Below are 18,297 nucleotides of genomic sequence, written 5' to 3'. Positions count from 1 at the left end.
AAGGTAAACGGCGTTTCCGTGTGCTGCTCTGGTTCGCCAGAAGTGACTTAGTCATGCTGGCCATATGACCCGGAAGCTGTACGCCGGCTTCCTCGGCCAGTAAGGCGAGATGAGCGCCGCAACCCCAGAGTTGTGACCTAATGGTTCTAATGGGGTCTGGATCTAATGGTCAGGGGTCCCTTTACTTTTACCATCTGTACTACTACAGAGTCTGAAGAAGGGGTGGGCCAACCTGCGGTTGGACCTCAGCCCCAATAGGCCCCAACCAGCATGGGCCAATGACAGGGATTGTGGAAGTTGTAGTTTAGCAACGTCTGAAAGGCTACAGCTTCCACATCCCTGGTTTTAAGAGGGGAGGGGGAAATCATATCTGAAACTGAGAGTCTATAAGTGAACCCTGGAGATTTCTGGATTTTCCGATGTGCTTTGGGTTTGCTAGCTTTTCAACTTCCCTTCAAAACCTTCCCTGGAATTTCTTTTGCCTATGCCTTCAAAATTTCCAGAAATATGTTCTGGTCTTTCCCACGTTTTGCAAGCAGTGAACGTATTCTGCATATGGAAATAACTTCCGTGCACAGATCTAAGGATAGGGAGAAGATACTGAACAAGGAGCAGCAGACAGGGCAAAGTCATCTGGGAACATGCATGGAACCCAGTGGCTTCATGCTTCTCCCCATGTTGGAAGTCTGTGCTGCTCTGGGCTCAGCAAACTTGTACCTGCAAAGTTTTGGCTGCTCTAGATACTCCAAGTATGCAAATTAGGATTTTCCTGAGTCAAAAACAACAGAAGGCAGAGATTCAACAAGCAGGATAGATAGATATAGACAGACTATAGCAGGCACCCCCAAACTTCGGCCCTCCAGATGTTTTGGACTACAATTCCCATCATCCCTGACCATTGGTCCTGTTAGCTAGGGATCATGGGAGTTGTAGGCTAAAACATCTGGAGGGCCGCAGTTTGCGGATGCCTGGACTATAGCCAAAGGCTGCCTACTTCTCTTTCTCTGCATACAGAGTAGTCTTTCCCCCTGCACAGTGTACAAACAAGGGATTTGTTAAAAGCAAAGAGAATGACTGAAGGAGACAGAGCAATATAATGCTAGCAGAGGAATGGGGGAATGGAAGGAGCAAGAGCCCCACCACCTCTTATAGCACCCTCAGCACTTACCAGTCTGTCAATTCCGGGCTCCGGCTTGACGTCAGCACTAAGAGTGTGGGATGAGTCACCTAATAAAGGGTCAGAGGGAGGCGCCTCACCAAGGAGTATCAGGCCCTGAAAGAGACAGGGAAGAGCAATTCAGTGGCATCTTTCTCAGGCGGCTTCTCCTTCATGCAACTCCAAGGAATTTCTTCTTTCCCCTTTCTCTTTATCTGCAAAGCTTCAAGAGACATCAGTTCCTCTACTTGCTCCTACCAGTCAACAGTCCCTTCTCCACCCTTGCACCAATTTGAGCCTAAATGATGGAGAGCTTAAGGAAGGCATGTCCAGAGTCCGTTTTGGGGGCGTAATCCAGCCCGTCGGCCAATTTAATCCAGCCCTCGTGGCAGTATATGTTCTGGGGTAAAATCCTTTAAAAAGCTCAGCAGCTTTGGTGTATAATTGTAAAAAAAAAAAAGCGGTCAACAACTTCAACTCCACTCGAATTGACCATCCCAGGGCCCTCAACCACTGCCACAATGTCCTTTCTCCTGGCTGACCAATCGGAGCAGATAACAGCAAAGGTTGCTAGGTTCTTAGCTGGGGCAATTAGAATAAGGTCCATTATCTGACCATTGACTCAGGACAACTGTGTTTTTATATTTAATTTCCATTTTCTTCCATGTATATTGTAATGTTCTCTTGTTGCTATGGCCATCGGCTGAGGCGAATAAAGTTTCTATTCTATTCTAACATACCTTGACCCAGACAGGATAGAATGTAAGTAACTGCTTAGAACTGCATGGATTACAGGTAGGGCTGTAAGGATACCCTTATGTTCTTCTTCATTGCTTAAGAGCTAGGTGTGTGTGTGTGTGTGTGTGTGTGTGTGTGTGTGTGTGTGTGTGTCCCCGGATCACTGCAGGAGTTGCTGTAAATGCTTCCTTTTGAATAAAGGGCCTTCCTTAGCTCGGGTGGGCCTGAAGAAGTCATGAACTTCAATCCTAAAAAAAAGCTCAACAACCTTGACAGGCCCTCATGCATGTTCACTTCATCAAATCTGGCCCTCTTTGCAAAAAAGTTTGGGCAGCCCTGGCTTAAGGGATGAGAGTGAGGGAAGGAAAGCATCAAGGTTGGGGTTTTTTTGGTATTTTTTTTAAGTTAGCTTAATGCTCCCAGAACAAGATTCTCCTTTTCATTCTCCTTCATTGTTCCGACACATGCTCTTTGTGATGTCTACAACAGCTGATGAAAAGGCAGCTTATGTAACACATCCTTTGCTTTCCATTGTTTATCCAAAGTCAGCAGATTTGTCTCTCCAATAAGAAACCTTGACTTTCCTTTCCAGGACGGAGAACTTCAGGGACAGGAGCAAAGTGAGCTCAGTTGGAATCGACAGCCACACATCTTTTAAATCTGGATCTTCCATAAGACTTAGGACTTGAGCCTACCTAGAACTAAGATGGCTTCCAATGTGTATTCTGCTATGGAAAGGTTCCCTTGAAGCTTCTGCAGTGGCAGCCAAGGGAGAACTAAGCAAGGGGCAGGAGCCACGCCCCCTTTGTGTATGTGTACAGAGTTCAGGGTCCTGCCAAACTCTAGCCTAGAAAGATGTATTTCCCCAAACGAGGCTCTGTGCCAGCACAGAACCCATAGGCATGTGAGTCTATAATATAATATATATTATTATTCTACATTCCAGATTCCCAAACTACTGACAAGTATCAAAGACTGTTCCTCTTTCAATAGCCTCCGAAAAAATTGTAAACTTATTTAAATGCTAACAATTTAGAATCAGATGCAAAACCAATAGAAATATGCTCAGTTGACATCACTATTTTTCTGGAGCCCACAGCCCCACCGTTGGGTTTTTTTTAAAAAAAAAGCTACAGTGAGGAATGCATAAACCATTTCATAATATACCATACTATATTTGGGTCCTCACCAACTCACTCAAACAGGGCATAAACAGAGTTAAGCTTTTTCCGCAACAAGCAGGAAGTAGAAATTGGGTGCCCAGGGACTCAAATTACATTCATACCTCAGTTTAAGTACTTTCAGTTTAAGTACTCCGTGGACCCGTCTGGAACGGATTAATCCACTTTCCATTATTTTCAATGGGAAAGTTTGCTTCAGGTTAAGTATGGACTTCCAGAACCAATTACACTAATACTTCCGGTTAAGTACGCTTCAGTTTAAGTACTCTGCAGACCGTTCCCAGTTCTTTTGCCAATCTGATGAAGCCATAAAAGCTGGAACTGGACTGTTGCCAGTCTTCGGTCCATGTTTGCTCTTGCACAGTCCTCTCTGTTGTGCAGAACGCAGCTATCACAAGCACAGCTGTAACTCAAATTCCAAGCCTCTCCGATGAACAGGACCAGGGTGGATATTTTCCAAGGCACAGATGGAAAAGGATGCTTCGCTGTCATGGTTGTGGTTGGGTCCCTGTGTGCCATTCTTCTTCTTCTTCTTCTTCTTCTTCTTCTTCTTCTTCTTCTTCTTCTTCTTCTTCTTCTTCTTCTTCTTCTTCTTCTTCTTCTTCTTCTTCTTCTTCTTCTTCTTCTTCTTCTTCTTCTTCTGCGAAATATTGGCTAAACCAGTATAGTATTATAGGATGGGCAGTTGCAAAGAGAGATCCAGGATACAGGGGTGCATCAGTCCAAGCTAGGGATGTTTCAGAAATTCAGTCTTCTGATACAAATACTGATAGGGCTATGTGTGAATCAACTCTTCAAAGCCCAGCACCATCTATTTCTGCATACCCAGCTCATATTTTCAAATTGTTGAGCATCTGCGGCGGATGAAATGATATAACGCTTTCCCACTCGGAGGACTAGAATCATGCCTTTGGATTTGATGTGAAACAAAAGATTTCAGGCCACATCAGCGGCCTCCAAATGACCTGAGCTGTTCTGCATTGATATACCTGGGATATCGTGAACCAGCCTACAGTTTCTTAATGTAAGCAAGTACAGCCTTCAATATTATGTGCTTTAAAAATGTGGAACGTGCTAACAAAATGTGGTTACTCGAGAGGAATATAAAGCATTAGTGGAGTTTTTTAAATTTAAAAAAAGGTCATGTAAGCAACTTTGACTTACATCCGCCAGCTTCTGCTGCTGCCTTTAATCAGCATTCATACACCATGCCAGATCAAGTCATACAATCACGACCCAATATCAAAGGTATTATTTTGCCTTTTAAACATGCAATGCAAAAGGGAAACACTTGAGGAGATGTTTTTTCAGGAGCAGGGACTGAAGACCCTCTAGGTGAAGACGTATCCTTTTACTTCCCTTACCTTATTGGCTCGGATCTGCTTGTAAATATCCGTTTGCTGCCGGATTCGGTACTCTAGATCCGAGACGTGTGCTTGAAGCCAGTTCCAGCGGCTGACAATGGCTGCTCTGTCTGCTGCCCACCGCCATTCTGACCTTCGCCTCCTGGGAAAAACAGAGGGAAAGAAGCATTCTGCGTCAAGGAGTGGACGGACACACGTTGCCCCAGTTTGTGAGTAACCCAATTCTTGCCACTTTGTCTTATTTGTACCTCGGCTTTAGAAAAGGGGGGAGGGGACAGGACTCAACCACCATGAATCATTATCCCCCCCTACACACACCTGGAGGGCACCAGGTTGGGAACACCTGCCATAAATGATGGCTGCGTTCCATCTCTGATTCCAATTGGTCAGATCGCCCAGACTATTATTATTATTATTATTATTATTATTATTATTATTATTATTATTCCCACTCCACAGCAAACTACCCTACAACTCTAAAGCATCCACACCAGACACTTGTCCAAATTGCTTTTACAAATTTATAGACTTCACAGCTTCTCTAGCCTGTTTATTCCATGGATGAGCTCTTTTAAAACATTAGGAGCCTACCCTGTTCCCTATACATATTCCAGTCAATCTACTGTTGTAGTTCCGGCCAAAAAAAAACCCCGACATGTGCCTTTAAGCCCTTTCAGCCTTCTCAAACTTCTACGCCAGGTTTCCTCAACATGATGCCCCCTCCAGTTGTTTTGTACTACAACTCCCACCATGATCATAAGACATACTAACTAGGGCTGTTGGGAATTGGAGTTCAACATGATCTGGAGGGGAAGGCTTTCCTACATTTTAAATCACCCTTGTAGCTCTCTTCCATAAATGGAATGGAAATTTCTAGAATGGAAGTACAGGGGGGGGAGAGAGAAAAGTGCCTTAAGAGCACCAAATACAGGGGGGGGGGACTTTTACTCTTAGGAACTGTGTTCGTTAAAAACAGCATGTGTGAAAGGCATCACAATGACAACAGGACAGAGCTGAAACTGAGGAAGGGGCACTTTTTGTAAGCATTTCTACCCCCTGAAAAAAAGTGCACATACACCTTTGGCAAACTGGGGTGCTCCAGACAGTGGCGGAGCTTCATGTTCTGGCACCAGGGGGGGTGCCAGAGCAGGCGGGGGCAGGGCTGGCATGCATCCTGGAGGCGTGGCGCCCAGCCCTGGCCGGGGAGGGGGGCAGCCACAATTGCACTCCACTGGGATCATGCTGCCGGGGGCGGTGCACTCCCCCTGCACTCCTCTTCCTCCCCGTGGCTCCAGAACAGGAAGGGGGGAAAGTATCCGTAGTATTCCTCCCTGACCCCCATTTAGCGCAGGGCAATGATTTCTGTCTCCAGTGACATCACCACAATGGCAAACCTGATTGGCTATGTGGTGTCTTAACACCACGCTATGCAATCTGCAATTCGCTAGAATCGCAGAGCTAGCAAGAAGGAATGTAATTTTTTAAAAATCACACCTTTGCTGGAAAGGGTAGCAAAGAGACACAAATAAGCACTTAGGGAGTTTTCAGGGAACATTTTGTGGGTGGGTGTGAAAAAGTCCCCATTTTGCGCCAAAAACGTTGGGAGAACATTTGGCGCAGCACTAATTGATTAGTCATGTGAAGCTAGGTCCCTACGGTATTTCAAAGCAGAAGGACGACTTATTGTCCCACACCTAATGCAGAAGAACAGGGTGGCTGAAGTGGCAAAATATAAAATGGGGTCGAAGTATTTGTCCGAAACCGAGCAGCAGTGGCAAGCCACAAACTGGGAAGAGACATTCACTATGTTGTAGAAGAAAGTTCTGAATGTGTCCATGACAAGAACAACTCCCAACACCCTTTCCTTCAATGACTCAGCAAAGGGGGATCTTCCCTGCTTAAAATGAGAGGCATACTGTCCATGCCCAATCAAATCAGTCAAAGGTTGCTTGATTTTTGCTTGAGGGCTGCCTAACCAAAGGTTTCCTGAAGGGGATAAATGCCATCCTAACATGAAAGCATACGGAAGTAAATACTATACAACACAAACACTCACAGATACAGGTGAAACTCAGAAAATGAGAATATCGTCGAAAAGTGCATTTATTTCAGTAATGCAACTTATTATTTTTATTTTTACAAATGTTTTCTTTTGGAAATTCCACAGTAATAAAACAAATAGTTACAAAAATACAAAAATAAACATTGCTATTACATTTCATTAATTACATTCCATTTATAATTGACCCATCTAATGACAAATAATTAGAACAAATAAAGGCTTGACATATCTTGCTTTGCATGTCATGCATCTATCTCATATATTGGTTTCACCTTTTAAGTTGCATTACTGAAATAAATGCACTTTTCGACGATATTCTCATTTTCCGAGTTTCACCTCTACACTTCTGGCCCTTGACTCTACAATACAACTTTACCAGCAGGAGAGACATTCGCACTCCTACATTTATAAACAACTATTTCAGAAGGTGTGTGTGTGTGTGTGTGTGTGTGTGTGTGTGTTTAAGCACCTCATCAAGTATGGCTGTCATCTACCTGAAAGAAAGACCTGCGTAGTGTGAGTGAGCCTGTTAAGATTGTCTTCTGCATTTCTCCGAGGTGTTTTCTTTTTATCCCTCCTCTTTCTGTTTCTCTTAACTGTCTTTGTGAGATCTGTCCTGAGAGAAATGTGGGGGACAATCCAAAGGCTCTCACACACCACACCAGATTCACACAGTTTCTTAGGCTTCTCAGAGAGGCCTTGCTCCGGGTACCATCATCATTGTGGCAGAGTTTAGCTACATCTTGGGAGTTGAGGCCAGTCTTGGTAGTTGGTGGTGTGGCTTTTCCGAAACATTTTAAATGGGTGCATTCCATTTGCATGGAGGAAGTTTCCATTTGCAATGGAAAACTTTCTGATGGCCAAGAGCAGGGGTCTCCCCACCTCTCAAAATTAGGCTTGAAAGAAGCATTCTGATATGGAGTACTGGCTGGGTCAGAATTTCGTATTGACTACTGTGAAAAATAGTCTCAAAGGAATTTACAGTTAAGTTGTGGTGTATAAGTAGCAGCAGCACCCTGCTTTAGAGAAGAACCTAATTCATAATGTTTAGTTTCATTTGTATTTCATAAACAAAGCTACCATAAACACTTTGAAACTGCCCTGCTTGAAATTGGCATCCATTCGTTGCTACTGATGAACTTATGAAACGGATGTTTTTCCATGGAAAAATTAAGTACTAGATTTTTTTCTGTGGATGTTTTCCCACCACATCAGTGTTTGCCACATTTGTAGAACTCTTCAGAGAAAGGTCGGGCACACTAGCAGAGTCATTTATTATTATTACTATTATATTATTATTATTATTATTCAAATTAGAGAAATGTGAAATGCAAATTTAGTGTTGTATAGTTCCATGCCATCCCACTTTAAATCTTGTTGTGATTTCATCGTTTTATCAATATTTTGTACTGCACTTTGTGTCCTTTATGTTCGAAGACAGCAATCAGACAGATAAAAGCATCCAAGAAGGGCAGGTGTGGACAAGTGATGTGCAGATATTGCACATAAAGAAGCAGGATGCTTGGAGGATGGGGACAGGCAGAAGAGACAAAGCAGCTTTTCATAACCCTAACTAAAATCTCGTGTTTTTAATGACAAATTATGAAGAAGCAGCTCTTATCAGCTTCGATTTTAACCAACATACTTTAAATCAAATGAAGTATTGCTATTTCTGCCAAATGAGTTCAATCATCATCATCATCATCATCATCATCATCATCATCATCATCTCCTCTATACTGTCCTTTCCTCACCTCTAGGAGACTGTGGTGGCTATTCTAAGTTCATCCCTTCTCTCTTTCTAAGACTACGGAGTTGCTTTTTTTACTAAGCCAAACAACTGGCTTTCCTAGTCTGGTACTGTCAGCAGCAAGTCTTGACCTTAGCATGTTCAGGTCAAAGATCTGCTATTCATGGTCCTTTAAAACTGCAGGTGCCAGGGATCAAATCCACGGCCTCTGACATACACAGCACACATTCTACCAGTGCCTCTCCACTGCTATGTGTTCTGCCACATTAAAAAAAGAGAAAAGAAAAGAAAAAGACCATCTTCAACAATGGCTACAAACACAAAACTTTTAAGTTTCAGCTTGCTAACAATGAACAGCCACTTAAAGCAGATGTGGCCGGAGTGAAACAGAAGCAAACCACAACTGAGACTCAAGACAAGAAAGATGCAAATCATAGCAGCCGTGGAGTTCTAAGACTCTGGCAGCTGTCGCAATATCTGGGAATCATTCTTCCAATTGGAATTGCATGAAAAAAGAAAAACCCTGCATGAGTACTCATAATATTTAATCCCAGCTGGATTTCCCCCCAGCACCTGAGCAATTTTCTACAGCCCAGTTAGTATCCAAGGCTGAACCTAGGTTGTTTTGTTGTTGTTGTTTTGTTGTTGTTTTTTAAATCCCCTCTGGCTGTAGAAAACTAGCACAGAACAGATGAGTGGGTTAGGCCAGAACACCATCCCCTGCCCATGTACAAGTTAAAAAAACAACAACTTTGCAAGGACTTTTAAAAACAGTAACAGACCACAGAATGTTCCAAAATGTTGTCCCCCACCTGCATTCTTAATTAGTGCTTGATGGTAACATAGAAACAGAAGGGATACCTTCAGTATCCAAGGTGAAACAAACCTGTTCGTACAGAAGGCTGATTTTTCAATGTTTTTCTCTCCTCACTCCATTATCTGAAAGGTATTTATTTGCAAGTTTTTAATCCTCATTCCTTATTTTAAGCTCTGAAGCCCTGATATTTCATAGGTCTTGAAAGAAAGGGTACCACAGCATGGCAATTGCAATATAATGGCAAGTGCCACTAAATCCAACAACAACAACAACAACAACAACAACAACAACAACAACAACAACAGAAGAGTATCTGAAGTCCTCCCTAGGGTATGTAGCAAACCAAACCTTAAGATCTTATTTAGAGATCCCTATTTAGGTGAGGTATTTTGGGGAGCCACCAACAGCCTTTTTGGTGGCGACACCACATTTGTGAAATCCTTCTGTAAAGAGGGTCACCAGAAACCGCGCTTGATTATTTAATTTCTATACCCCTTGATATATTAAAATAGCCCTAAGCGGTAAACAAAAAAAGAAACAGCCAATTAAAAACAAAATATTACAAAAAACAGTTACACATAAAAATATTACATGAATATGAAGTTACTAATCTATCTACTTATCTATCTAAGCTAGACAGTTCCAGGAAAAACACCTACTTCTGCTTCACTGACTACACAAAAGCATTTGACTGTGTTGACCACAGCAAACTATGGCAAGCTCTTAAAGAAATGGGAGTGCCTGATCACCTCATCTGTCTCCTGAGAAATCTCTATGTGGGACAAGAAGCTACAGTTAGAACTGGATATGGAACGACTGATTGGTTCAAAATTGGGAAAGGAGTATGACAAGGCTGTATATTGTCTCCCTGCTTATTTAACTTATATGCGAATTCATCATGTGAAAGGCTGGACTGGATGAATCCCAAACCGGAATTAGGATAGCCGGAAGAAATATCAACAACCTCAGATATGCTGATGACACAACCTTGATGGCAGAAAGTGAGGAGAAATTAAAGAACCTTTTAATGAGGGTGAAAGAGGAGAGTGCAATATATGGTCTGAAGCTCAACATCAAAAAAACCAAGATCATGGCCACTGGTCCCATCACCTCCTGGCAAATAGAAGGGGAAGAAATGGAGGCAGTGAGAGAATTTACTTTCTTGGGTTCCATGATCACTGCAGATGGTGACAGCAGTCATGAAATTAAAAGACCCCTGCTTCTTGGGAGAAAAGCAATGACAAACCTAGACAGCACATTAAAAAGCAGACATCACCTTGCCAACAAAGGTCCATATAGTTAAAGCTATGGTTTTCCCAGTAGTGATGTATGGAAGTGAGAGCTGGACCATAAAGAAGGCTGATCGCCGAAGAATTGATGCTTTTGAATTATGGTGTTGGAGGAGACTCTTGAGAGTCCCATGAACTGCAAGAAGATCAAACCTATCTATTCTGAAGGAAATCAGCCCTGAGCGCTCACTGGAAGGACAGATCCTGAAGCTGAGGCTCCCAATACTTTGGCCACCTCATGAGAATAGAAGACTCCCTGGAAAAGACCCTGATGTTGGGAAAGATGGAGGGCACAAGGAGAAGGGGACGACAGAAGACGAGATGGCTGGACAGTGTTCTCGAAGCTGCAATCATGAGTTTGACCAAACTGTGGGAGGCAGTGGAAGACAGGAGTGCCTGGCGTGCTCTGGTCCATGGGGTCACGAAGAGTCGGACACGACTAAACAACAACATCATCATCTATCTATCTGTATCAATTCATTTTCCTTCTGACACACCTTCCCTCTCAGCCTTCAGGTTCTCACCCAGGGTTCAAACAAACTCTCAGCTCACCTACAAAATGTTCCTGGAAACTGTGAATACCACCCTAGTCTCTCACTATAGGACTTGCTTTTGATAGGCAGGCCCAAGGTAGATGCCACTTCCTCAGGCTGCCCACAACTGTGTCCCATTCTGCTGCACTCGACATACCCAGCTGATGCAATTCTGATGCCAAGCAAATTGCCTTTTTCATTTTCTCAGGCATCTTTCTCAGCAATAGCTTTCATTTATTTTATCACTGTTGTATATTTTTATGTTCCTTTTTTTTACTGCATGCATTATGTGTTGTGCTGAACATTTTACTTTAATGAAGATGCCCCAAGAACCTAGTCATACAACAATCTATAAATATCAGAAATAAAAAAGCACACAACCTTAAAACAGGGAAGATAAATATCACATGAAAAATCAGAGCATTGTGGGAAGTGTAGTTTTGTGCAAAGTGCTGGAAGAAACCACATGTCCCAGTTTTCCCCTTCGCTGAGATTTTATTGAGGATTTACTGGGATTTGTTGTTTGCTTGCAGCAGGTACTGAAACAGCATCAAGCTTAGAAATGAATGAAATGTAGGGAAATGGAAGTGCAGAAAAACAGGTGTCTGTCCTCACAAACAGCATCTCTTCCTCCGGAAAAAGCACCTTTTCTTCCAAAACATTCTGCAGTTCAACATTAAAAATTGTAAACCAGAACAAACTGTACAACTGTATTTCTACCAGCTGGAGACAGTAGAGCAGGCCTGAATGGCATATTCAACAGTGCTTTCCTATTCACCCATTATTTTGCAATAAAATCTAAGACAGTGTTAAGTCAGGCTCCCTAAACATTCGCCCGACTTCTGCCCTGCTCATCATCTCATGACAGTTTAAGTCGCCCATCACTCAGACTGCTTCCTTTCAACAGAATACACTAGAAGGTGCCTGTAGCTACCACCTTATGTTTAGCTTTAGTAACTTTGAGGACTTATTTCAGGGTAAACAGATCAAGCTGAAGAACTAAGCTTCTTTACTCATCCTTCTTGGTTTTCCTCCTCACCAACCTGAAAAGGATTGACCAAATTGCACAACTTGTCTGAAAGAAGACAAAGCCCAGTTCTAAAATGCCAGTGGCCTTCCTTTGTAGTCTGCACAGAAACACAGGCTACTTACAAGTAAACTAAACAAACTCTGGAGGAGGAGGAAAGAGACCAGTCTCTGTTCTTCTAGCCCAGATTATCTACAGGAGCTAAAATATTTTTATTGCAATTCTATTCAAAGATGATCAGTATTTTGGAAAATGAACCACCAATATCCTACTTTCAAGCATTAAGATATCTTATTATCATGTTGGTTTCTTTGGGTCGAGTGTTGGGGTAGGAAAGAAGGAGATATTCTAATGCAATACTCGTCACCATCTGTAGAGACAGAATCTGTAATCCTATACAGACTTACCTGGCAGCTTGTTCCACTAAACTCAATGGGACCAGTAAATATGCTTTGGATTAGGTTGAGAGCATAGAAAATGCACTGGAGAGATTCAAAATCGTCTTGTAAAAGAATCCAGCAAGTTTTATGTTATCTGGTTCCCATTTAGATGTTCTCTATGCGTAGTGAAAGAAAAGCACACATACACCTCCCCAATTTAATGTTTATTGCACTATCATGTTTCATTTTGTTTTGTTTTGTTTACTTACTGTCAAATATTATCACGGAAAATAACACTCACAAACGCATGTGTTTATTTTATGTGTGTGTACAAATCTTACACACATATCCATAAGCAAACAAATGTGTAGGTGGGCTTATTAACAGTTAGAGTTTGACTTTAGTTTTCATCTGGAGAAATGATTTCTGCTTTAAAAGTTCGGTGCCTGCTCCTGAATATTTCTGTGGAGTGGAATGCAAGGAATCAAATGTGTGCATGCATATCTATTTACCTGCAAACACACATGTAGCACTGTACATACATGCATGGCAAAGTACCTAAAGCCATCAGAAGATGTGTTATCAAGCCTTCCCCGTTTCTAAACAGAGGACTCCATTTGCTTTAGCTGTCTCTATGTAGGGTTCAGATTAAGAAAGATGACATCATGTTCAGGACACAGCCAGATGGCTGGGCAGGATCTGTGTCACTTTAAATGGGGCTCCGTGATCTACATGCGAAGACATGTCACCCCCCTGCTTGCAATGACTAACATGCCATGTCTTACTACTCAATACTGCATGCTAAGAGGAGGCCACAGAAACACTACAGTGACTGCAATGTCAACCACTTGTTAAAGACCCACTATCCCCTACTATCCATTCCAACCCCTCCAAAGGGTACACAATCCACTGAGCTGTTTACAAGGCAGAGACTGAAGAGAAGCAGACAGTATTCCACTTCTCAGCCCCAAGTCATTTGGAAGGCTCATCCCCATTTAGCAACACTCAACACTTCCTCAGGGTCTTCACAGCTGGCTTCACACTTCTTCCTGGACAGCTCGGTTGGTTAGTGCATGGTGCTGATAATGCCAAGGTTACAGGTTCAATCCCTGTATGGGGCAGTTGCATATTCCTGCATTGGGGGGGGGAGGCTGGACAAGATGATCCTCAGGGCCCCTTCCAACTCTACAATTCTATAATTCTATGAAAACAGGCCAGTGATCCTCAAATCAATCTTTAGCTGTAGCTGGCAGTGTGGCCCCTCTACAGGTAAAACAGGAGAGTCAGCAATCAAAACCAATCTGGGATGGTCCTTGTTGTCACCTGTTCCAAGAGGCAGGGGCAAGCGTGTCTCTTCTCAAACTAAAGGGTGGTTCAATTACGTTTCAGGGGCAGTTGCCCACTACCATCTCTTCTCTATTATATCTGCCCCCCCCCACTCCCATGGGTCTCAGTCATCCCATCAACTGGCCCCCACCAGGGCCTGCATTTGAGAAAGTATAGAAAAATTAATCTTTGGTCAGGCTAACTTGGGAGCGCCAGTCTTCTAGTTGCGCAAGTGGCTACAACCAGGCAATGGAAATAACAAGCTAGTTTGCTGCACACTAATGGATGTGTAAGAGAAAAAGTTATAAACTATAGTAACTTTAATTACAGATATAAAGGGACTAACACTTCTGCCTGAGCACTTTACAAGTGTTCATCTGAAAACAATCCCCAACCCCCAACCCCCAAAAAACTTCAGCGTAACAAAAGCGATGCCAGAGATGGCAACCTGATTAGCACCCGCATGGCAGACACTGACTGCCAGGGCCTCTGAAGTTTTGAGTTTCAGTATGTGGGTATGCTGCAACCTTCCCCTTGGAGAGACACAGCAAGCAGAACCAACACATCAAGGGGCAAAAGATGTGCTCTGAGCCTTCAAACCTATCAAGAGCCCAGAAGGCTGGAATCCTTCATTACACTTCCAGTGCAGACCACATTCCAAAGGGGAATGTTATTTCCCCCACCTCCAGCTCCAAACAATAGGGCTTGCTAGCAAGCCCACAGATCAGATTTTACATTAACAAAGCAAATCTGTGGCATCTTTTCTCATGGCCAACCTTCCTCCCTTGAATTAGACACAGCAAAGGGAGCTAACGCGGTCAGCACTGCTTAAAAAGAGCTAAGAATGCAGACTGCTACAGGACCACAGAAGGCCGGGAAGGCACAGACAAATGCCAGGGACATTCTCAACACCAGCACCCATTCACACACACACACACACCACTGCCACTTTTGCGTGCATGCCAAGCCAGCATCACAGGCTGCTTGACTGACAAGGACAACCTCCTGGAAATCTAAACAGATGGCGGTTGTTGCGAAAAGGGAGCTGCGTGCTCATGCGCACACCAGGAAGGTGGGGGGGGTGTGACGATTTATGCCTCTCTCTAATGTCGCATCACAGAGAGAGGGAGGGAGGGAAGCAGGCTGGGGGGGGGAGAGAGAAATAAACAGATGTATGCTGGGAAGGTCTCAGCCCTTTTATTTATTTACAGAGAAGGGGAAAGCAGAGAAAAGGAATAACCAGGCTGAGGAGGAGGAGACTGGAATGTATGAGCTCAGCCTGGGAGGGTTATAAATACTGCAGCAGCCAAGCAAGCTAAATGGGGCCAACCTGCCCTGCTTCATTTCTTCGAGGGACAGGGCAGCAGGGAATACAGAGTTCCTCTTTTCTTCTCCACCCACGAAAAACTGTTAGAATCTTGTGAATCTGAGCTAGGAAGAAAAGCATTAAAGGCACACACACCCATTTTTTATTTTTGGCAAAAGTAACAAAAGGCTAAACTGCTAGATGACTGAGAGCTGGCAAGCAGGGAGAAAGAAGGCAAAAGCACTAGCAGCCAAGAATACCCTGCCTGAGTGCGAAAGAAATCAGAAAGGCTGGCACAAATACACACATGCCTTCCCGAATCTTGAACTGGTGTAGGACAATTATGCTAGTGGAATAGCAAAAGGAAACCCAAAGGAAAAAGAAAGCCAGGTAGGCAAGCTCTCAGGATCCACCTAATAGCCAAAACAATAGGCCATAATAAATATTATTATGCAGAGATGTCTAGACTCTGATCACCAACACTAGTAATAAATAGCAGCTCTTTTGGATGCTAAAATGGGAAGGGAATTTGGAGCAGAGTCAACAGGCACACAAATAGAAAGGAAAGTATACACAAATATACATACATAGGGCAAAACCATGTTCTAGTCCTGAATTGGGGGGGGGGGTCCAAATCAAGAGGAGACATTAATGGAATGCCCAATGTATCCAAACCAAAGATACAGCATTCTGCTTCCCACAATGGTCAACCTTATGGGGACTCCCCTTATGGTGAGCCTAAAGGGTACAATATTTATCATTCTAGATTCCAGTGGGTTTCTGTTTAAGTCGCACTCTTCTGCCTTCATGAATGGTGTGTCAGATTACAGCTCCTTCCGTTCCCCTACGGAACGACCAGCCACCAGTTTCATGCAAGATCTGCTGCTAGTCAACGGAAGTTGAACAGCCATACAAAAGCCAGCGAGAAAGAGTTGAAACAAAATCAAGTGCATCGACTTTGACATTACTTCTGTTGTTGTTGTTGTTGTTGTTTTTACAGTGGGTTTTGGGATGGCTTCCCTACATTCAGCAAACACAATAAATCATAATACCCACGACTTTTACTATGTAAAAATTCTGATTATTAATTTAAAATAGGAATTTTAAGTGATGGTGAAACCAACAATAGTTTGACTTTGGCATACGATGGACACAACTGTTTTTGCAGACACTTTCCAGCAGATAGGAACAGGATGCTCTGTGAATACTCTGGTGGTCTCTGGATTCTACAGCAGATGAATCAACTGCCCCACATATCTTCCAGATGCCCCCTTCTTCCAGACTGACACTGCTCAGCTCTTCATTTACGAGGAGATTGGGGGGGGGGCACTGAAACATTTGGGTAAGTTTCCCATTTCTTGAATTAATCAATAACAACAAATGGAAACCAACTGCAAGCACAGTATCAGGCAAGTTTGGACCGCTCAAGTGTTGTTGTTTTTAATACAAGTAAACTAAGCATGCTATATTAGAATACTCTCTAGGGCATCATAAACTTTTAGGTTTCATGATGCAAATTACTGTATGCAAATTACCCTGCTTTGCATAATGATGGCCCTTTCATCATTAATTTTCCCATTCAAAAATTCCCAGAAAGTCCACATCACTGGCTAGAACTCACATTAGCAATGCTATAATGGTGAACTGCCATTTCGTCCCCCACCCACCCCCTACACACTGCAACTGGACAGTGTGTGGTCTTGCATAATTTCATTCCGGCCATCTGGGAAGACAGTAGAGTCCTCAACATCCCACTGTGACCAGTTGATGGTATACTCACAGTTCCAACTTGGGGCACAATAATGAACAACGCGGTTCTGAGCACACTTTCTGAACTCGCGCTTGAGACCAGTGATGGGACAGGGTGAGTAGAAAAAGCGAAAACTTAATCCAGACAGGGAAGAAGTACTGGGGGCTTCTCTAACCCTGCACTGGGTGTTCAAGCCAGGTCTGAATGGGGTTTAAGCTGCCCCTTAACAAACAGGTACACAGCTTGCAAGAACTTCTGGATCCAGCAACTGCTCCTGGCTGCCCAGATGACCCCTTTTTGGAGCTTCAGGGAGTGTTCCAGCTGAGTTCCTTCCTTGGGAAATTGGGCCTGGCCGTGATCATTCATGCTCTGGTTACATCCAAATAAGATTATTGTAATGTGCTGTACATGGTGTTGTCTTTGAAGACTGTTCAAAAGCTTAAATTGGTTCAACTCCTGTCAAAGGGAGGGGGGGAGAGAGGTACCCCAAATATATCATCTTAGTGTTGTTCCAGCTGCACTAATTGCCAATTTGCTTCCAGACCTAATTCAATGTTCTGCTCTTAACCTTTATGGCCCTAAATGGCCTAGGAACATACAAACCTGCCCAGATATTTCATTCAACAAAACCCTTAGTTCTTCTTACCAAGTACTGGACTATGTATGCGCATGTGGGTAGGATCCGAATGCAGATACAGCTGCAACGTAGGATGGTGGGTTTTTTTTTAAAAAAAATCTTCACCATGAAAAGCACGGTTACTCTCTCTATATGCTGAAACAGGTATACAAGAACACTTTGTGAATAATTAGATAGGTAAAGGCGGCGGCGGGAGAATCCACTTGGGTTACGCAGGCCCTTCCTGCCATTTTCTATCTAGCCTACACTGATGAAAGCTGCATTATATACCAGGAACTACATTATCAAAACATGTTCCTCCAGCTGCTTCTGCAGAATTAACAAAGGCATTCCAGCAAATGTGACAAAGATATTATCTATGAAATTCTCCATTCTTCTTCCTCTGTTTTGAGCCTAGAGTGGAGGGAGGGGAAATTTCCACTTCACCTTCCTTTCCCAAGCCATAAATGTAAATGACTGGGGTGGGGGTGGGGAATCCCCTTAAAAGAGCAAATCCAAAAGTCAACTGCAGGAGAATGCCATTATTAGGACCTAGTAAAACAGGACGTGAGTGGCGCTGTGGTCTAAGGCTTGCCGGTCAGAAGGTCGGTGGTTTGAATCCGTGTGATGGGGTGAGCTCCTGTTGCTTGGTCCCTGCTCCTGCCAACCTAGCTGTCACAGTGGCCGGAGCGGACTACTTCAGAGTAACGACTCTACCCAGCTCTGCATTTTATTCTTTTATTGGTGCTGCGTATTTACAGTGCTGAAGTCATTGCTATTTACACAGAGCGATGTGTTCAGTCAGGTTCAGAACCTCCGAATGGCTTTTGGCGCGTCTTTCTCCAACACAAAAGCCTTGGTAGACCCATCCTCTTTCCTCTCCTCTTTCTGCGCAATTCCGGAGTTGGGGGGATGGGTCTCCCCCCCTTATTTGCCCCTTCCTGTCCCACCTGGGACCCTGGCTCCGCTACCTTGCCTGAGCCTCGGACACGACTTCCTGCT

The 18,297-nt window shown here is 43.5% G+C and overlaps 1 protein-coding gene across 3 annotated transcripts in view; it reads right to left on the bottom strand.

The window, feature by feature from the left end:
• Positions 1-18,297, bottom strand: part of KANSL1 (KAT8 regulatory NSL complex subunit 1) — a 148,938-nt gene that overhangs the window by 26,584 nt on the left and 104,057 nt on the right. For all 3 annotated transcript variants that reach the window (XM_035135742.2, XM_035135741.2, XM_035135745.2), the window contains exons 3-4: positions 4,440-4,581; positions 1,169-1,273 (exon numbers count right to left, since the gene is read on the bottom strand). In XM_035135742.2, the coding sequence (XP_034991633.2) occupies positions 1,169-1,273; positions 4,440-4,581 (247 nt within the window). The remainder of the gene's footprint in view (positions 1-1,168; positions 1,274-4,439; positions 4,582-18,297) is intronic.

The sequence above is a fragment of the Zootoca vivipara genome, chromosome 13 (genome assembly GCF_963506605.1).
Source record: "Zootoca vivipara chromosome 13, rZooViv1.1, whole genome shotgun sequence".
Taxonomy (NCBI): Eukaryota; Metazoa; Chordata; class Lepidosauria; order Squamata; family Lacertidae; genus Zootoca; species Zootoca vivipara.
Note: the sequence above shows the minus strand (reverse complement) of the source record. Positions and strands in the feature narration are given on the sequence as shown.